The sequence below is a fragment of the Brachyhypopomus gauderio genome, unplaced genomic scaffold, assembly GCF_052324685.1.
Source record: "Brachyhypopomus gauderio isolate BG-103 unplaced genomic scaffold, BGAUD_0.2 sc71, whole genome shotgun sequence".
Taxonomy (NCBI): domain Eukaryota; kingdom Metazoa; phylum Chordata; class Actinopteri; order Gymnotiformes; family Hypopomidae; genus Brachyhypopomus; species Brachyhypopomus gauderio.
Genome location: NW_027506892.1, coordinates 460,395 through 482,816, shown reverse-complemented (window position 1 = coordinate 482,816; position 22,422 = coordinate 460,395). Strand labels below are relative to the sequence as shown.

Below are 22,422 nucleotides of genomic sequence, written 5' to 3'. Positions count from 1 at the left end.
TGGCAGGAGTGTAAGAGTGTAATAGTGTAAGAGTGCAATAGTGTAAGAGTGCAGGAGTGTAAGAGTGCAGGAGTGTAAGAGTGCAAGAGTGTAAGAGTGTAATAGTGTAAGAGTGCAGGAGTGTAAGAGTGGCAGGAGTGTAAGAGTGGCAGGAGTGTAAGAGTGTAAGAGTGGCAGGAGTGTAAGAGTGGCAGGAGTGTAAGAGTGTAAGAGTGGCAGGAGTGTAAGAGTGGCAGGAGTGTAAGAGTGGCAGGAGTGTAAGAGTGCAGGAGTGTAAGAGTGCAGGAGTGTAAGAGTGCAGGAGTGTAAGAGTGCAGGAGTGACAGACCGATTACAGTCATGATGAATTATGTAAAAATACGATTTTCAACCACTGACGTCACTGTTAACTAACGCTGCACAGTAACATCAATCTTTTTTTTTTTTTTCTCAACTTTATTTATCCCCAAGGGGGCAATTAATATTGGGCACAACATCACAAGACAAACAAACAAATATGAGTACCAATCACAAGCAAGGAGTCTAATATCCAAAGATTAATATCAGTGTTCATTTAGTAGTCTAATGGCTTCAGGAACAAAGGTCACTCTCCGCCGAACAGTCCGACATCTAAGACAACGATACCTATGGCCATGAGGCAAAAGTTCAAACTCATAATGAAGAGCATGTGAAGGATCATTAATAATCTGACGCCCATTTTGACCGTATCCAGCGTTTATCGATGTTTCTACACATGTTGTCTTACACTGATGTAACAAACAAGCTGTTGCATTCTTTTCATATCTGTTCAAATCGGTGAGCAAAAATCACGTATTAATGCCTCATTCGAGATGTCCAAACAAACACAAGACAGACCAGTGCCGACCTGCAGGCTCACGACAGACACGCAGGGTGTTTTCAAGCCACTTTGACAGCACGTAACGAGACAGCAGCAATCCAAACCCTTTCAGCCGCCCACGTCCTGCACGCATCACCACCAGGGACACGCTGGCAGTGCCAGTTCAAGCTGAATACGAAACTCCACACTCCACACACACACACACACACACACACACACACACACACACACACACACACACTTCTCCAGATGCCCTCTGCGCCAGCTCCGCCCCCACGGCCGCCCACCGAAGCTTCTGCGCTAAAATTAACTCTTCACTATGGCGTCCACTGCCTACACAGCCACTGCAGAGACAAGGAAAACTAGAAAGGCTGAAATGGGTTACGAGCGGCAGGCGGGTCAAAGCGTCCAGCCCTTTGACTGACGGAGGAATGCAAATCAGGGGGCGGAGTCAACAACAGGCTTCAGCATCCACAATGGCAATCTGACTGACATTAGAGACGGACATGATTAAATCAACCTTGAAAACGACACACACACACACACACACACACTGAAGGTGTGTGTGTGTGTGTGTGTGTGCGCGTGTCCTTAGTGACACACAGAGGATACACGTCCTTCATCTGGTCGATGGACGGGGTGCGGATGATGTCATTGATGCCGATGATGTTCTCGTGTTTGAAGCGCAGAAGGATCTTGATCTCACGCAGCGTTCGCTGGCAGTAGGTCTGGTGCTCAAACGGGCTGATCTTCTTGATGGCTACTCGAACTTTGTTGTCCCGGTCATACGCCGAACTGTGAGGAGCAGACGACACACAGACGACCCGGTTTAGGGGCCTTGACCAGGGAGGGGTGACGACACACCGGGTTATTTACTAATGGGACGAATTCAGGTGTAAACGGTTAAAGGGGGTTTAACTCAAAAATTCAACATTAAGCAAGCAAGGAGCTGTCAAACTCCCCTGCAGCACAGGACCCAGGAGAAGGAGAGAGGTTGGTGGTATGTGGGTGGTGTGACTGGTAGGGGTGGGAATCGTTTACTATCTCACGATTCGATTCTGATTTTGGTGGCCACGATTAGATTCAAAATCGATTTTCGATTCAAACCCTTTTTCGATTCAAATCGATTTTCAATTCAAAACTATTTCATTTATAAAAAATTCTGCTTCAGTCTATAAAATCTGCATGATCTACAACAGTCTGCTTTGCAAGACAGAATGACAAATACAGAAAATAAAGTGTTTTTCATATTTAATTAACAAAAATAAAGAGCTTTGGTAAAATAAAATGCTACAGTTAAATAACATGCACTTCTTTGTATAGGGAAGTTGCAGTACCAAAAATACAACAAGACTATACCGACTACATACAACTATTTTTCAGTAGCTTTAGGAATAACAAGTGAAAATAAAACTTTTTAAAGTGAAAAATAGCACAAGTAAACTAGCTGCCTCTAAATATTTCATGAAAGTGTCTCTAGCAACAATAGAACTAGCTTTCCCATATGAACCCATATTTTTTGCCTTAAACGAAGACGGGACAGGTTGAATATCTCTCTCCTCCATTTGTGTCCCAGAACCTGCTGCGTGAAGTCTCGTGTAATTTTGTAATTACGTAATGTGAGACTTCACCACGACTTTTGAGACATTTAAAATCGATTTTGAATCGTAGTAAATGATAATCGATTTTCGATATGTGAATCAATTTTTTGGCACACCTCTAGTGACTGGTGTGGTGGGTGGTGTGGGTGGTTTGGGCTTGTGTGAGTGGTGTTTGGGCTAGTGAGGGTGGTGTGGACTGGTTTGAGTTGGTGTGGTGTGGACTAGTTTGGGATGTGGGTGGTTAGGGTTGGTGTGGGTGGTGTCTGGTCTGGTTTAGACTGGTATGGGTGTTGTCTGGTCTAGACTGGTTTGGGTTGGTGTGGGTGGTGTCTGGTCTGGTTTAGACTGGTTTGGGCTGGTGAGGGTGGTGTCAAAGACTTATGAATGTCCTCCAGATGAAGGCAAGTAAATAAACTAGTATAATAATAATAATAATAATAATAATAATAATAATAATAATAATAGTAAAATCATCACTCACATGACTTCATCATTACATCACTACACTAGTCTTTACAAAGTTTACATGTCATGCTTCCTTAAGTAAATAAGGCAATTGTGAACTCTTCTTTAAAATGTGACTTTACCACTTTACATATGGAGAAACTGATTATCGCGATTATACTGCTTCATGTTGCTGCTGGTACACTTTGGGTTTACTATAAAACAAACAAAAAAACATAGGACTAAAATTGCTAATTTTTTAATTCAAAATTGTGATCATTTGTTGAATCATGGAAATGGAAATGTGGAAATGATTGGTCAAATATTTGAGAGAGCACTGGTGTGGCGTCTGGGATTGGTCAGATATTTGAGAGAGCACTGGTGTGGCGTCTGGGATTGGTCAGATATTTGAGAGAGCACTGGTGTGGCGTCTGGGATTGGTCAGATATTTGAGAGAGCACTGGTGTGGTGTCTGGGATTGGTCAGGATGCTTACAGTACACAATAACAAATGTGACGTGTTTGAAAGCTCATTTGCATATCACCGCCCCCTGTGATGATGTTATCTAGGAGATCAATATAGAGATATCAGCTGACAAACAACGTTTTGTGCAGCTCTTATCTGAAGCAAAACAGACTAGTACCAAGCGCCATCTTGTTTAATCAAAGAGCAATTTAAAGTGGCTTTCATGGATCTCATGGATATTAATTAATCCTCCAATCAGATGTATTAAATTGTTCAAACACTTGGCAATTGTTTTATATTTAGTTATCAAGCTGCCCTTTGACCCTTAACCTAATGATTTTTTAAATAAATGTTCTGCTCATCAGGGAATGCCCTGATTTCTGTTACTCTGTTGTCACAACAACATGGATGTTATCCACAGCAGGTCACGTTTGTGTTGAAGAAATGACACACACACACACACTCCTCACACACTCCTCACACGGAAAAAGGTTTATTCACCTTTCCTTGCTTCAAAGTGTCATGTGGTATACAACTTCTTAGGAGCTATTAAGTTACATACTTCTAACACTAACACTTTAATCCATGTGTCTGTATTTAAAATATTTTTGCCAACATGATTCTTTTCATTTTATGTATAAAATATCCCATTTGAACAGCACATGTAAACTTGTTAAAAAATAAAGTTGTTACAAAAAATAAATGAAAAACGTATTTATTGCGTTAATAGAATGTGCACAAATGTAAAATATGACTCAATTTGACAGTAAAGCTCTTAAATATGAAATAAACTCTCAAAGCTGCGTGTGTGAAAGTCAGGATAGGTTATAAATGCAGGAGCCATGAAGCTAATGAAATATGGGGCTACTGGCAGAGGAGAGTTAGCCTAGCAATTAGCACTGCGCACTAACAGTCACCACGCACACGAGAGAAATGAGGAGTCTGGAGAGACAGAGTGGTTGTGGTGGTACAAACATACAAAGACAAAGATTAAAAGACAGATGAGAGAGTGAGAGAGAGGGGGGGAGAGGGAGGGAGGGAATCGCAAGTGTGAAAAGAAGACGGAACAAAATTATAGAGTGAGATGGAAAAAGAGCATGACAGAGTGAGAGAAAGAGGGGAGGGAGAAAGAGAGGGAGAGAGAGAGAGAGAGAGAGAGAGAGAGAGAGAGAGAGGGTTACCACGGAGACGGACAGGCAAGACTTTGTAGAGAAGAGTTATGCAACAGGCCGTTGCCATGGCAACATAAAGGGGGGGTGCGGAGATGGGGTGAACGTTGGTAGTGAACAGAGCTCAGACATTGGCCGATACCTTTGAAGAGGGCGGGCTAAAAAAGATGGAGAAAGGAAAACGAGAGAAAGAGAGAGAGAGAGAGAGAGAGAGAGAGAGAGAGAGAGAGAGAGAGAGAGAGAGAGAGAGAGAGAGAGAGAGAGAGAGAGAGAGAGAGAGACCAACAAATGTATGCAGATAGAACACAAAATAATAAAGAAGTATTTTAACGGATAAGGACTTGTGTAATTTATGGATTTCGAGGCATGACGACATTTTTTCAGACACGCCAGCGTGTGGTGAAGAGGAGGGTGATATCTACTCACAGAAGCCCTGCAGACAGGTGCACACACCTGGGCAAGTGTCACAACACGGGCCCCTGTACACCTGGCCACTAACTGGGCCGGGAAATGCTATTTTCAGGCTCGTTTCAGGCCCAGCTGAGAGACAGAGGTGGAGACCCACACACACATGAAAATACTGACAGAGAATGACTAATTTCCTTTATCATATTTTAAATCACCACCATGACATTTGGTGTGTTTGCATCTTACTGAAGGTTTAAAGGAGTTTCAAACTGAACCATTGCAATGAGCACCATGGACAGAAAACCCAACAGGTTTCTCTCTCGAATGCAAACACACGCACGCACGCACGCACGCACGCACGCACACACACACACACAACCCCCCACACACACACACACACACACACAACCCCACACACACACTCCTTCTAGTCAGATTGAATGGCGGCAGACTGACGTCACTGGCAGAAGGGTTGCCATGGAGACTGGCACCAAAGCAGAGTGTCTCAGTCCTGGTAGTAGAAAGAACCACAAAAAACGTGTGAGAAAGAGTGTGTGTGTGTGTGTGTGTGTGTGTTGGCACACACGCATGTGTACCATGGGTGTCACGATTCTCTAAATCCTCGATTCGACTGTATTTTCGATTTTAGTGTCACGATTCGATTCAATTCTCGATTTACAGCAGAGAGGCCTATGCCAGTTTTAGATTAGTCTATGGTCAGTCATTGGTTTGATTACTCAAATGTACAATATCTTATTTCAAATGGTGGGTTTGATATAAGTGATGTAAAGTGATACAAGTGATCTGTAATACACCACATTTTGAGTATATGTATAAATATTTAACTTAAGTTTAACGTGCTGGGAAATATTGAAAATTGACCTTGAAAGTGACGTACAAGTGCTTTAACCTTTTAAAGGTGTATGAACCAAGTATTACACCAGATTCTGTGACCTTCGAGTTTTGTGACCACAGGTGGCGCCATTTCGCAGTTTCTGTTCAGAGGCACGTAAACTACGATGATACGCTTTCTTTTCTCATTTTGTTGGTGTCCGCCAGCCAAAAGATAACAGATGTTTGTATTTACATTTTATCGTCTCTTAATTACATAAATGTACTTAAACAAGACTGTGTCATTACATCATTTTACACGAAAATAGCAAGCTTCATCGTAAGCAAGCCCTGTAAGATGCTGTCATTACAAATGGTAATTCTGCCCCTTTGGATAAAATGTTTAAATATAGACTAATGAAAGGGTAGGGTTATTTTTTCATTGTTTTCTGTTATTGTGGGATCACGGTGTACTATTGTTACCTGGAGATTCAGTGGGGTCACATATTCTGATGGCTGCCGTCAGAATTGGTGACCCCAGTTAAAAAGGCTCACCTGTACATCCCATTCATGATTTCTTTGTTGGCTGCAATGGTGAGGGGATGGTAAATCTTGTTTAACTACATTTATGTAATTAAGAGACGATAAATGTAAGTATATACATCTGTCATATTTTGGCTCGTGGACACCAACAAAACGAGTAAAGAAAGTGCATCAGCGTAGTTTACGTAGCATTCGTAAAGCGTTTGTGCATCTGAACAGAAACTGTGAAATAGCACCCCCTGTGGTCACAAAACTTGACGGTCACAGAATCTGGTGCAACACCTGTTAACATGACTTTGTTCATTGCGCTGAAGCATGGTGCATGCGAAGTTACAAACTTCTAGAGGTGCACAACTTCGTGAAGAGACAGCGCGCGAGGCCCTCGTGCACAGGCGGAGCCACCGTGATATCGTTGTTAGGTGGTCGGAGTCCTGCCAAGTACTGAACGATTCGGTGAACGAATCTTTTTGAACTAATCTTTTGAACAAATCTTTTTAGTGAACTGATTCTAATGATTCAGTTCATCTAAAAGAACTGATACGCCCATCACTACTCGCGAATCGCCAGCGCGCGAGGCCCTCGCGCATGGGCAGAGCCACCGCGATTACGTCATTTTCGGTGTGCGGACCGCTCGCGACGCATAAACCAGGCTTTACTTTGCGTAGTGTGGGTGCTTGCGTAGCTTGGTGGGAGGGATCGTCGATCCTCTTTTTGACTTCGAGGCTCGAGATTGTGACAATTTCGATCGATTTCGATTAAATATCGAAATCGTGACACCCCTAATGCGTACGCATGTTTAGTAACACACAAATAAGGGTATTGAGGCAAGAACAGGCAACGCGTGAGATCTCCTATCAGAAAACATTTTACAACATGCAAGTATGCGAAGCCCAAAACAACAACACAAACAACAACAAGGATCCCTCATTTCCTCCACAAGGGAGCAGAGCTACTGTTGCATGTTCACACACGACCGTGTGGTGATCTCCTACAGCAGGAGGAGGGAAGACCTTCCTGCACCACACCGTCATCAACACACCCACAGCCCCTCTGATGCACCAACACACAGAGGTGCAGCAGATATGACTACAGAGCACTGATAACATCTCTGGACCAGACACAGACTCCACGCCAAACACCAAGGTGACGGATGGAGAGAGTGGGAGAGAGAGAGGAAAACAGATGAGAAAGGACAAACGAAAGAGACGGAGGATTCTCCACATCATTCTCCCCCATGAAACACAGAGTGAAACCAAGTGTGTGTGTGTGTGTGTGTATGTGTGTGTGTGAGAGAGAGAGTGAGAGAGTGTGGGTGGGTGCTTTTAAACAGCAGGTTATGAAGCTCCAGCTGCATTTGCATGTTCTTCCCCTCACACCACACACACACCCCTCACACCCCACACCCCGTCACACCACACACACCCCCTACACACACACACACACACACACACCCCTCACACACACACACACACCCCTCACACACACACACCCCTCACACACACACACACCCCTCACACACACACACACACACACACCCCTCACACACACACACCCCTCACACACACACACACACACACACCCCTCACACACACACACACACACACACACCCCTCACACACACACACACACACACACCCCTCACACACACACACACACACCCCTCACACACACACACACACACACACACCCCTCACACACACACACCCCTCACACACACACACCCCTCACACACACACACACACACACACACACCCCTCACACACACACACACAGCAGCATGAGGACACCACGTACAGAAACTCACAAACTGAATAATAAAAAAAACAATAAAATAAACAAACAACCTTTTCCTGTTTAGCACATAAAAACAGGATCTACTTCACCTGTGCGTGCGTGTGTGTTCATCCACGCGTGTGTGTGTATGTCTCTGTGTGTGTGTATGTATGTGTGTGTGTGTGTGCGCGAGTGTGTGTGTGTGTGTGTGTGCGCGCGAGTGTGTGTGTGTGTGTTCATCCGCGCGTGTGTGTGTGTATCTGTCTGTGTGTGTGTGTATCTGCATGTGTGTGTGTTCACATGCGTGCGAGTGTGTATGTATATGTATGTGTATGTCAGTGTGTGTGTGTGTGTGTGTGTGTGTGTGTGTGGGCGGGTACAGATGGCCTTGTGCTCCGTCTCTAGTCTTTTACACGCAACACTGTCTGTACATGTCTGCTTTGTACGAAGGCCCGAATGAAACAAAAACCTGAACAAAAACAAAGTCTCTCCGCTCTTAGCAGCCGCGGACACTCACGGGTGCAGCTGCAATATGGCAGCTCACGACCGGAGAGAACACCCCCCCACCACACCCCCACACCCCCACCACCACACACCCCCACACCACCACCATCACCACACCACCACCATCACCACACACCCCCCAACACCCCCATCACCATCACCACACACCCCCACACCACCACCATCACCACACACCCCCACCATCACCACACCCACCACCATCACCACACCCACCACCACACTACCCCCACCACCACCACCATCACCACACCCACCCACCAACACCCACACACACACCCCCCCACACCCACACACACACCCACACACCCACACACACACACCCACACACACACCCACACCCCCACACCCACACCCCCACACACCCACACACACCCCCACCACCACACACCCCCCAACACCCCCATCACCATCACCACACACCCCCACACCACCACCATCACCACACACCCCCACCACCACCACACCCACCACCACACTACCCCCACCACCACCATCACCACACCCACCCACCAACACCACCACAATCACCACACCCCCACCACCACACACCCCCCAACACCCACACACACCCCCACACACACACCCCCACACACACCAGTATAGGAACGCTTCAGTGAACGAGATCAACAAAGTGGAACTCCCTCACGATGACCGACGCTCTCACTCTCCTTTTCCTGTTTCCTTTCTTGCTTCCTCTCACCACCACACACACTCTCAGCGATAGGCAGCGTCACACTGCACTCTTCTTTACTTCACTCCTTCCACGAACACCCCCACATCACCCCCGTGCACACGTGCTCCTCACCAGGATTCACACTGGGCTCTGCACCATCACTCCTGAATACCACCCAACATCTGACACCGTCTGTAGCACACACAGCTGTGGCCACGCCCAGCCTCCAACACGGGTCACCCAGGTGTCAGAGGTCATGTCAACACTTTTCCATGTGTACGCACGCACACACACACACACACACACACACACACACACACACACACACACACACACACACGCGCACACGCGCACACACACTCCCCTTTGGTAATCTGTACAATAGACACCTGAACCTGAGATGTGTCTTTCCTTTACACACTTCCTGTTACAGCTGATGCTACAAGAGCATTTTAGCTGAAGTCTCAAGGGAGCAGAACCAGTCAGGACCCCAGCAGCCAATCACATTACAGGAATGTAAGAAAGCCGGTCTTATTAGACAGGACCATTTGGCAGAGTTACCAGTGTGCACATCATAAATCTGCATCTCACGAGTCCACTGCCAGGCCTAAAAGCCCATAACAAACATTCCTTAACTTTGGATTTTTCCTTTACACTTGTGTGGCTCTGTTTCAAGAACAGTCACAATTCATTTTTACACCATTTTCCAATCTCTTAATCCCATAGAATGAAACAGCCTGTTTATTACTGCACCTTTCAGAAGGACATAAGATAAATGAGCCGTTTTGATCGGGCAGCGCTGTACTGTGTGTCGGCACTCGGAGGAGAGACTGCAGTGTGAGTGGACGGAGCTGAACGGCTCAGATGGCGACATGTTAACCAATTTGTTCTTGTGACATCAGAGAAACAGTGACATGCAGTTTTTCCCTTTTACACATGGGCTGTATGAACTGGGGGGAGTGGACGGTGTGTGTTGAAATTTCAACAATGTTTACTTATTCTTTCAAAATTCTTAATTTCAATAAAGAACGGATAATTCAGTTTTCCATGACAGGAGCCCTGTATCACCCAGTGACAGCTCAGCTCTGTGAAGGGATTAGCAGCTGGCCCATACATCCACCCAGTGGTGCGGCCTGTGGTGGTTCTGACCACAGACGTTTCAGAAGGGGGACGAGAGGAAACGGAGCCGTCACACTCCTGGAGGAACCCGGAGTGAGTGTCAAACGCCAGAGCAAAACTCTGAACCCAGATTTGTCAGAACTTGTGAGCTCAAGCAGCTCACAAGCTCATGAAAACCGGTTCTGATCAGCGTTAAGAGGCTCGCAGCACCAGTGCCACACACTGCTGAGCCACTGACCACACCCACTGACCACACCCACTGACCACTGACATGACTAATGTCAGCCCGATTCTTGAAACCTCATCCTGGCCCTTTGGCCACTGTGCTAAACCATGACCTGACACAGGGCAGCCCTCACCCCTCTCTGACCCTAGGGGGGTCCGGGGCTTTAAACTAAACGGGAGGCCTGGTCTCTCTCTCTCTGGCCAGAAGCAGGCCTGTGCCAGTGATGAGATCACTCTCCACATCCCGCCACACCTTTATTCAGGAGCAGATGGACAGTATGGGCTCTCAGTCAGGTGTGTCTACACAGGTGTGACAGGTGTGTCTACACACTCACTACAGTACAAACGTTTGAGAGAGTCTGACAGTAAAAGTATTGGACTTTGGGATTTAACCGCTTAATTAACTCATTTTCCTGTATACAGATGACGGCTGTACGTCAAGACTGTAATAATGAGCTGGATCGGGTGGACATGACGTACAACATTAAACTACAGACCAGCACATCCAGCAGCTCTACTTATCCACCAAGGAAAGATTTCTGTGTGCTTTCGAATGCAAGTCCTTTATGTAAAAGCGAAACCGCGGGTGACTGTAGTTCTTTTCCACCGGCTGTTCAAACCCTGGGCCATCAGCACCCACGCGCTCGTGGGGAGAATGTTGCACCAACTCACCTCTACCTTTGCACCGTTAGCCAAGTGTTGGGCAAATGTGACAATACAGGAAACCTTGTGTACTCGTACGCTATTGTTGCACGAACAGAAAAGATTATTGTTAGATGTTAAGGTAGGCAGGCTACACAGCGCGACAGCTGGTCTGTCGCGATTGCAAAATTATACGCATTTGTTGCAACTACAGACTGATGCAACAATTAATCTTAGCATTAATAAAAAGAGAAGAAGGGTGCATGTATCAGTTAAAGTGGTGCCGTCTAGCAGAAATACTGGACGCCTTATTTAACGGTGAATTGGCGTTTGTTGGCTTAATGTCACAACAAACACAACCCATACCTTCATAACATGTTAAAGCTAAAATTGCATTTCATTAAGTGTTATTAACTAGCAGCGCAATATAGCTATATATGCTGAAGATACATGTGCTGAATATCAAACATCTTGCAAAAAAACATTTGCCATGATGGATAGCTACCCAAGATCAGACAAAAACCTGCTCCTGCTTAACTCGCCTGTAATATAATAGCGCGGCAGTTTCTTAGAGTACAAAAACACCAGCGAGCTTCTGTTCTACAATCAACAAGTAATGCAAACTTAGGACAGCCAGACATGTTTAAGCTACAGTACCATCACGACTTAAACAGGGTGAACACTTAAGACAAATGCATTTTTATTTCAGAAAGTAATAATTTTTAATCACAAGCAAAGAAACACCATTTAATTTGAGTCAGGAATGTAAATCTGTAGCAGGAGACTGTATTAGCTGGACAGCCCACACACATTCACACACGCACACACCCACACACACTCACTAACACACACACACACACACTCACTAACACACACACACACACACTCACTAACACACACACACTCACTAACACACACACACTGAATGACCGTGATTACTGTAACAAAATCAACTCCGGGTCCAACAGGGCGAACCGTGCAGGTCCGAACACTCACCACACCATCCCGTACGCGCCCTCCCCGATGTAGGACAGGCTGCTGTAGCGGGGGCCCACGTCGAAGGCCTGCCCGCGGACCAGCTCGGCACCGGATCCGGGGTTGGTGCCGCCCGCCGATACCGCCGCTGTCGCCATTACTGAACCGAGCTTCACGCGCACACGCTCGACCGTGATAATACACCCACACGCGCGCGTGCACCGACCCAGCGGGTCCAAGAACGCGGTTCCGAGTGAATTAGGGGGATACGGGCTGAGTTCCGGCCCGGAAAGGCGAGTATGTGAGGGAATATAAACCCTCGCTGGCTGCGATACTGTAAAACTACTCTAGCCGAGCGCGTGACCGTGAGACTGCGGGGCGCGAGCAGATCTCGCTGCAGGCAGGAAATAACGGGGTGGGTCACGTGACCACCGATGCGCGTTACCGTCACACTCATCACTGGAGTTGTTGTGTTACACAAGTCATGAATATAAACCACGTCTCACGTTTAAACCACACAAACAACTCTCCCTCGCAGAGATGAATGTGTGGCGACGTTTGTAATAGAGTATCACCGCATCACAAAGTGGTTTCGCTTATTTTGCCATTAAAACACTATTGTTCTGTTTTGCGAAAGCAAGCCACTTATTTCAAGTACATTATTAGCTTGTATGTGACATTAGTCGTGCACCTGAACATCCAGTGTGCCTAAAACACACTTTCTAGGTTGGATATGATCTGGGTTTTTAATACTGTAATATATTGTTCTTGTATTGGACGTAGTAGCAATTATACACTAATTTTGTAAAGTAGTCTGTTTAATGTTTAGCTTTACTACCTTTGACAAATGTTATGCAATTAAATTAATCTGCATATCTAGAGTTCATATTTACTTCAGAAGCTCCTTACAGAAATATTTATATTTCGCCATGTCTTCTGTTACCACGCCCGTTTACCAGACAAGATCAACGAAGCCACGAAATGCCTAGTGAATTTGCCTTCTGTCAAACTTGGTTAATGGTTAGTATAAATGTAAACGTAAACTACTAAATATAAAGTAGTTTCGCTTTTAATCTGCTTCAGCTCGTTTTGGTGCAACTACAGTACAACTAAGCCGTTGTCACACTTGACCCATGTCAAACCTGATTATATATGCACAATACATTCATAATACTGTTAAAGAAGAAAGATTTGTAGCTTAAAATGTCTCGTGGTAAATAATCATGATGCCAAAAAGGTTATTGTGTGGTTATTGTTTATTTAATATTTTTGACGCATTACACTTAAAACGTTCCTGGTCACTGAATGCAAAGTTGTTATAAAATAAAAGTAAATGTATTACTTCCTAATACATCCAAAACATTGTTTTAACATATCCTGACTTTTCATGCAGAAAATCAGAATCAATTCTTAATTATTGATATCAACATTAATGTATGCAATGAAAATCAAAACCCTATTATGTCTTTACACAGTACAAAAAAATGTGACATCAGAGCTACTTTTACCAGTATAAAAGTTTATAAACATTTAGAAAGACAATATCACACACAATCAATAGAGGAAAATGTCAGACCATCTACATGTCAACTGGCTGTAAGTGTGAAAGGAAAATGCAGTGCAGTGTGTTCCCATCTGACCCCAGGAGCACAAACAAACTAAGGCACAAGGCTGCAGTGTGAAATGTTACACGTACGTTGGTCTGATGCAAATTTCATCAACGATTTCCCAACAGTACAACACTCGGCACCTTTTACTTTTGCTGTCACACTGGAAACTAAATCTTAACGCTAGTCTTAAAATGCTTCAATTCGTCCTGTGCATTCAATCATATATTAGAAAGATTAAGATGACACAGTCAACATCAAAACACAACTACGCATTAACGTGAAACGTGCAGATGGGGTGTCTGTAGGCAGCACTATAGGATTGCGAGAGCCTGACGATCTGGACAAGTGCCGTCCAACCAGAACGATGAGTGATGTCATAAAGCACTCAGTGATGTCAGCATTAGGTCATCTGAAAGGTGAGATCAGACCACAGAACGAGGACCATAGGCTACACGACTAGATCAGACAGATTCAGAGAGCATGTTATGTAAATGACAAGCGATGACTGAGACACCGAGTGAGCTAAGAAGGAAGAAGAGGCGTGGCAAATCCATCACTTTCATCAGGGAAAATCTCAGGATTGGTCATCCGACAGGAACACGGCAGAGGAGATTCTGGAGGCCGTCACTTCCAATTAATTACTACATAGACAGTGACAATATATGAAATCACTTTTTCATATACAAAAATGTGTCACCATTATAGATTTGAACTTGAGGGAATTGTAAAATTAATCTCAAAACCTGCAGAGAATCACTGCCCACATCCTCAGCAATTTCTCAAATCACTAAATGGAGCCTGTAGTGCTACATCAGCCTTCAGCTCCCTCGCGTCCAATCACAGGAAGTTCTATTCTTGGCCAACTTGAGGTACAGCCACAGTCCAATCACATTAGCTACATGTCACAAGGCTTTCAAATATTCATGACATTTGAGCAGGCAGTAATATGAGACAGCCCACCACAGGCAGGACCCAAGGCCCAGGAGCAGGTCTCTGGCTGCAAGTTAATACAACACCCCCGCCTTACTTACACACACACACACACACACACACACACTGTCCTTTAAAAACATGCATGTACAGACAGTTCTTCAGACTAAACTCAGGGAGCGTTCTTGCGCTGGGATTAATTTTAACTTGCACCTGGAAACTGTGATTAACACAGCATTTAAAAAAGGCACAAAGATAAAATAAGAGGAGAAAAATGATATGTTAAGTTTGGTTGTCAGAGAACGCTATGGCTATCAAAAAAAAACTCAGAACTACTCAATTATTTTACCCAATGAGCTGAGTAACGCTTACACATACTTTGTTTTGGCACAGAGAGGTTCTAACAAATAAGATCTGGCACAAAAATACATAATAAAACAAACGGAAAAAAATAAAGAATGAAACTTCCAGAATACTGAACGACCACCTTAAAAAGACGAGGCTGTTCGTGTATTCGTGGCCAAAGCACGGCAGCGTGACCACATAACAGTCATATATTTAAGATGGGTGTGTCCCTCTTTCAGAGTTATACTGTAACAGTCATGAAAGTCTTGCTGGACAGAGGATCCTCTGGTGACCTGTGTGTTCTAAAGGTAAAATAAGGTAAATAGCTAATATTGCTAGTCTGAAAAAAGTAGATATTAACAGACAGGTCCCCACTAACCTTTAGCCAATGTTAGTGACCTAAAAATCCCTTTCATAACCCTCTACTTTTGAACAACGATTCTCAAAAAACCTTGTGCATCAGAATCTCTCTGAAGTACTCAGCACCTGTAAGTCTTGAAAAGTCAGTAAAAACAAGACGGAAGGAGTACACACATCTGGAACGTCTGGAAGGAGCCCATTCCTCTCCTAACCCAAAAGGGCGAAATATTTTTACGGAATGCTGCCATGTAGAAAACAGTGTCATAGAAATCAAGGCTGTTTAGCTACTGAAAACGGCAACTCAACACGATTACAAATACTGCACGCTAAAATGTCCATTTTCCCCAGTGGATGATCAACCGTATGTCATTCATTCTTGCATGAAGTGCTAATGACGTATTAGACTGAGAAATGCCACCAGTCCCTTAAGACTCATTACAAGAAACTTGAAGAATCACAGTAGTTAGAGGAGTTCAGTCCTCTCAGTTCTTTGCTGACTGGCATGTCTCGGCGAGCAGCAGGTCCCGTGGGTCCCGCAGGAACGCCAGCAGGACAGTGATGTTGTCGGTAGAGCCCGCTGCCTTGGCTTCAGCCACGAGGCTGCGTGCGACGTCCCGGCCCGAGCCGTCAGAGTCCCGCAACGCTGCCAGCACCAGGCCGGGGACGTCATCGGGACGCAGGACGTCGAAGAAGCCGTCGCAGGCCAGCAGGACATAGTCTTCGTCCCCGCACATCTGGACGGAGGAGCAGTCGGCCGCGTTGGACACATACGGCTTCTGGTCGTAGTCGCCTGAGAGAGACAGACCAAAAGAAACCCCACAAAACCTTCACGTGAGCACACATGAGCGAAGTCAATAACCATGGTGACAGTATAATCGTAACCACACGTGAGCGAAGTCAATAACCATGGTGACAGTATAATCGTAACCAAAATCCAATACTGTACCAAGAATCCAGAACTGACAGCTGAAAGTTGTATTTAAAAAACAAAAGAATAAAAAGATGTCAGTATTCTCCTCTTCCTCACCTATTGCTCTGGACACCGCATATGTTCCATTAACACGCCAGCAGCCCATGTACGCGATGCAACCACCCAGGGCTTCAATTCTCTGCTTCTCGTCCTGTACAGAACAGGGACATGAATCAGCACTACGAATCAGTCAGAGCGTTAGAGGTCAGGGTGGCAAAGGTCAGACTGGTACAGGTCAGGGTGGCAAAGGTCAGACTGGTACAGGTCAGCTGTCTCTAGTGATGTTCATGCTAATCTAAAGCAGGACAGGACAATTGTTGTATTAAATCACGTATCATCAGCTGTTTGATACAAATTGTACTAGATACACTTAATAAACGTAATCACAACATAATCACGACAATCTCTGTTAGGGCTGAGCAGGACAGTGGGGTGTGTTGATGGTGCTGGTGTGGTACCTCTCTCTCGGGTTTGTGAGGGTCCATCAGCACGACCGGCTCGCCCCGCCTCACCAACATGGCCTGAGAGTCGCCCAGCCAGGCCACCGTCAGCCAATCAGCAGCCAGCAGCACAGCCACGCCCGTGGAGCCGCTGCGCATGCGCTGTGGGGGGGGAACACACGCTTCAACAAACAGGGCGACCACGGATCCCGTAGACACAGCCCACTCGCACTCTCACAACGCACTCTCACGATGCACCCTCACTCTCACCACGCACTGTTAAATGTACTCTCAGAAACAGCAGCACAGACGTGTCTACGTAGCGACTAAAAGTGAAGGATCTCACTCACTTTCTCTCTCTGCGGTTCTCTGCCCACAACACAACAACAAGCCCGTGCTGACTAATATCTCTACCTGCACACACAAATTTTAGCTGCACCGTGCAAATCAATTCACCTAATCCGATACGCCACACAAGCAGCACGTGTTCACGTACGTTTACGCTCAAACGTAACGAGGCGTCATGGCATGTTTTCACGGCGGGATTTGCCTTGATTTTGCTCTGAACTCCTACGAAGACTCGTTCCTCTCAAAACTGAACATGTCATTATTTGCATAGTGTTAAATTTCAGATTAGCGAATTACAGGATTAATGCGCCAAGAGATTTATGAATGAATGGATTTATGGATTTACAGAACTCTGCAGTGAAATGAGCCCTTCCTGAATGTCTGTATTTATTCTCCGGGACAAACGCAGCTGTTTAGGTCGTGATCATCTTCAGACCAAGATTTGCGTACACTGGGTTAGGACTTTCCACTGAGCCAATTAACTAAGATCTTGACAGATTCGTCTCCCCTCCCGGACCACCAGGTCCTACCTCTCTCTTGGCTTTGATCCTGAACATGTCGTCCGTCTGTGTGAAGGCGTTTTTGAAGGCTGTGGTGATGTCGCTATGCAGCGCCTCCTGCTGGCTGAGCAGGACATGCAGGTGAGTGGCAGCGAAGGTGGCAGCGTCCACACCTCCGTGTCCATCAAACACAGCGTAGTACTCCCGCTTTACGCCATCCTATGGCAGAGGAGAGAACAAGGCACCGCCCCCTCTGGTAACCAATCAAATTAAAGTAGAGGTTGAACTGAGTGGAGAAAAAAAAAAATCAGACCAATCAGAATAAGTATTGAAATATTTGCCCCTCAGCATAAAGGACTCTTACTTGTAACCCCAGAAGCTGGTTAAAGTGTGTCAGTATCACATGCCGATCCTCCATTTTCCTGCGTGTGTTTCGAATGGCATGAACAGAACAGAGGCAGGACCGTGTGGAGCGAGGCTGTTGATTGGGCAGCCCTTTCTGCCAGGCCACGCCCACCTCTCTTAGCTTATTGATGAAGAGACGCAGGAGAGGCTGAGACTGGAGCACTAGAGGAAAACAGAAACCAGCCAGGCGGCGGGGCTCACATCTCTATATAATATAATACATTATAAGCGCCTTGGGAATCTGGAAAGGCGCTATATAAATCGAACATTCATTCATTCATTCATTATGCCTAAAGATCTCTTAACTAAAAGTAAATAATCAAAAGCCACACAAAGCTGCTTTTATCCATGTACAATCAGGGCCTGTTTTCTAGTAACGGGACTTTTGAATGATCAGATAGCCTAGATACCCTAGGACAACAACAGAGGGTAGCCATGCTGCTCACTCATGGAAAATACACACACACACACACACACACACACACACACACACACACCTGGGTGCTTCACTTACAAATTATGTCTGATTCATCATCAGGCTGCTCAGGGTCTCTGGGGCAGTGGAAGGGTGAAAGGTCATCTTTTAGAAGCTCGCTGACGGCAGCATGACACATAGGTGCACTCAGCCAGGAGGGGGCGTGGCTTCCCATGGCGAGATGTGCATGCAAATCCCAATCACAAAGCAACATTCCCATAAATGACCAATCACAGAATGACTACAGAATGACCACAGAAACCCAGAGTGAAGCGAACACATTCATGATGATGGAGGGAGCAGGTTCCACCTATAACGCTTCACCATATCAAGAAATATGACCAGCCAACCAGTTTCACCACACCTAAAACTTGGGAGCCATCTTTAGTAAACGTATGTTCTGATCTCGATCGTCTTTAGTAAACATATGTTCTGATCTAGATCATCTTTAGTAAACGTATGTTCTGATCTAGATCATCTTTAGTAAACGTATGTTCTGATCTAGATCATCTTTAGTAAACGTATGTTCTGATCTAGATCATATTTAGTAAACATATGTTCTGATCTAGATCGTCTTTACTAAACATATGTTCTGATCTAGATCGTCTTTACTAAACGTATGTTCTGATCTAGATCGTCTTTAGTAAACGTAGGGTCTGATCTCGATCGTCTTTAGTAAACATATGTTCTGATCTAGATCATATTTAGTAAACGTATGTTCTGATCTAGATCATATTTAGTAAACGTATGTTCTGATCTAGATCATCTTTAGTAAACGTATGTTCTGATCTAGATCATATTTAGTAAACATATGTTCTGATCTAGATCGTCTTTACTAAACATATGTTCTGATCTAGATCGTCTTTACTAAACGTATGTTCTGATCTAGATCGTCTTTAGTAAACGTAGGGTCTGATCTAGATTGTCTTTAGTCAACGTATGTTCTGATCTAGATCATATTTAGTAAAAGTATGTTCTGATCTAGATCGTCTTTAGTAAACGCATGTTCTGATCTAGATCGTCTTTAGTAAACGGATGTTTTGATCTCGATCGTCTTTAGTAAACATATGTTCTGATCTAGATCATATTTAGTAAACATATGTTCTGATCTAGATCATATTTAGTAAACGTATGTTCTGATCTAGATCATATTTAGTAAACGTATGTTCTGATCTAGATCATATTTAGTAAACGTATGTTCTGATCTAGATCATATTTAGTAAACATATGTTCTGATCTAGATCGTCTTTAGTAAACGTAGGGTCTGATCTAGATCATCTTTAGTAAACATATGTTCTGATCTAGATCGTCTTTAGTAAACATATGTTCTGATCTAGATCGTCTTTAGTAAACGTATGTTCTGATCTAGATCGTCTTTAGTAAACGTAGGGTCTGATCTAGATCGTCTTTAGTAAACGTAGGGTCTGATCTAGATCATCTTTAGTAAACGTATGTTCTGATCTAGATCGTCTTTAGTCAACGTATGTTCTGATCTAGATCGTCTTTAGTAAACCTATGTTCTGATCTAGATCGTCTTTAGTAAACCTATGTTCTGATCTAGATCGTCTTTAGTAAACGTAGGGTCTGATCTAGATCGTCTTTAGTAAACGTATGTTCTGACCTAGATCGTCTTTAGTAAACGTATGTTCTGATCTAGATCGTCTTTAGTAAACGTATGTTCTGATCTAGATCGTCTTTAGTAAACGTAGGGTCTGATCTAGATCGTCTTTAGTAAACGTAGGGTCTGATCTAGATCGTTTTTAGTAAACGTAGGGTCTGATCTAGATCGTTTTTAGTAAACGTAGGGTCTGATCTAGATCGTCTTTAGTAAACGTAGGGTCTGATCTAGATCGTCTTTAGTAAACGTAGGGTCTGATCTAGATCGTCTTTAGTAAACGTATGTTCTGATCTAGATCGTCTTTAGTAAATGCATGTTCTGATCTAGATCGTGAACAACATATTCTGATCCATGCAGCACTCTGAAAACAACGCTGTACTACAGCAAGAGGAAATTAACTGTGATTGGAAGGAAGTGGGTAGAACAATGATAATTCTGCGGACAGGAAGTCTGCCCTGAGGAATGCACCAGAAAAAAGAGGGAGGGAATGAGAAACAGAGAGAGAGAGAGAGAGAGAGAGAGAGAGAGAGAGAGAGAGAGAGAGAGAGAGAGAGAGAGAGAGACATACAGACAGACCGAATGAGGCAGACAAAGACTCATTATCACAGATGTCATGTCATAATGCCACTGGTCCATTTCTGTGACATCAGTGTGTTTTGCTGCACGGGCTGTGATGAGAATATGGAACTGAAACGTGTGTCCTTGAGAGACCAGAACTCTGCTCCTGCTATCAGGAACCTGCTCGCCTCAATGTGTGTGTGTGTGTGTGTGTGTGTGTGTGTGTGAGCGAGAGAGAGAGAGACAGGGCAACAAAGAGAGAAGAATGACAGGAATGCAGGAATGCTCCACCTCTCATCAGGCAGGAAGTAGCATCACGTGGGACTACAAGAATGATAATGCACGGTACTAAAATGAAGACGTACGTGAAAACACCTATAAGAAAACTCAAACAAACTCTCAAGAATTAAAACAAAACTCCAAAAGCTTCCCCTTCAGTCCCTTCAGTTTAAATTAGTGTCAGGACTGCACACGCCAGTGCAGACGCAGACATCACCCACCGAGCAGAGAGGAGTCGCAGTCCGAGGTCGAGACTCTCGCCAGTCACCTCCTGCAGGGTCAGGTTGAGGCTCAGTGGGGCGACTGGGAGCTGCTGCCCTGGACCCAGTGGGGTGGCAAACTCATCCACAAAACCTTTCAGGAACTTCTGCACCTCGTCTTGGTCTTTTGTCCCCATCATGTGACTTCACGTGGTGTCTGCTGGACTGAAGACCAGGCTGAAGACCAGGGTGTACTGTCTGCTTCAACACTTCTGCACACGTCTCAAGGGCTGATGGAGGTACAAAGACACAAAGAGAAAGGCCACATTTGCTGTAAAGAACTTCCTCCTTCAACACAAATCAACTGTAGAAATCAACACAACGTAACGTCAGGAGCCGCAGCATGCGAGACCACTGGGGTTCAGACGAGCTTCACGGTGCGAGTTTGGACCTGTGCACGCGGGGACGTCATTCCGACTATGTATTTTGGTCCACCACAGTGTTTGGGTCAGAACACCTCAGCCACAACGAACCTTTAACGTACTGGTGCGAGAGACCTGCAGGACGTTCTTACACGAGAAGATATGAAGAATCACTCATGAAGACAAGACGACAATAACGACGGGTCGCCGTGTGGGACATAACGGGCCCGTTAAACCTGCAGAGTTTCACACGTTACATTCAGCGATAACTACTCGGGTCTACACCAATGTCGGACCACCGGACGGGACTAAGACTACCGGTCATGGACACACGCGTAACCGTTCTACGTACCTCGCGAGCGTTTGGGCCCGGCGGACACTCCCGGTTCGGCGCTCGTGCCTGCACGCCCGGACCTGCACAACAAACGCGCCCACACGGAAGTCGCTCTGCGGAAATGCGAAGCAAACAATTTCTAGACCAAATGGATCAACGTTTGTACCGCCCGGCGGACGTTCAACACTGTACGACCACCGGAGCCTTGGTTGAAGATTCGTTTAGTTGTGCGTCCCTAGAAAAGGAAACGGGACACTCGGAACCTGCGCCTAGTGGCCACTCTCGGTAACGGGACTGGCTTCAACACCGTCAAACGTTACAAATAAGACAATATAGAACACGTCCTGTATCATGGTAGTCTCATTTGTAGTTTTACTGAACTTAAAGGGACAATCAA

At 45.1% G+C, this 22,422-nt stretch overlaps 2 protein-coding genes across 3 annotated transcripts in view; both read right to left on the bottom strand.

Moving 5' to 3' along the window:
• mapk1 (mitogen-activated protein kinase 1) overlaps window positions 1-12,635 on the bottom strand; it is an 18,538-nt gene extending 5,903 nt beyond the window's left edge. The window contains exons 1-2 of the mRNA XM_076989831.1: window positions 12,253-12,635; window positions 1,451-1,633 (exon numbers count right to left, since the gene is read on the bottom strand). Coding sequence (XP_076845946.1) covers window positions 1,451-1,633; window positions 12,253-12,389 — 320 coding nt within the window. The 5' untranslated portion in view covers window positions 12,390-12,635. The remainder of the gene's footprint in view (window positions 1-1,450; window positions 1,634-12,252) is intronic.
• A 2,462-nt stretch (window positions 12,636-15,097) lies between these two features.
• On the bottom strand, window positions 15,098-22,244 carry ppm1f (protein phosphatase, Mg2+/Mn2+ dependent, 1F). 2 transcript variants are annotated; one of them, XM_076989896.1, is made up of 8 exons: window positions 22,044-22,244; window positions 21,291-21,559; window positions 18,654-18,781; window positions 18,099-18,301; window positions 17,765-17,953; window positions 16,905-17,048; window positions 16,504-16,597; window positions 15,098-16,266 (listed from the first exon to the last, which is right to left on the bottom strand). In XM_076989896.1, exons 2-8 carry the CDS (start codon window positions 21,467-21,469, stop codon window positions 15,959-15,961), a joined length of 1,245 nt encoding a protein of 414 aa, XP_076846011.1. In that variant the 5' UTR covers window positions 21,470-21,559; window positions 22,044-22,244; the 3' UTR covers window positions 15,098-15,958. The 2 variants fall into 2 exon arrangements, with proteins under 2 accessions (XP_076846011.1, XP_076846012.1); XM_076989897.1 differs by lacking the exon at window positions 22,044-22,244 and adding an exon at window positions 21,803-21,939.
• Window positions 22,245-22,422: the final 178 nt, after the last annotated feature.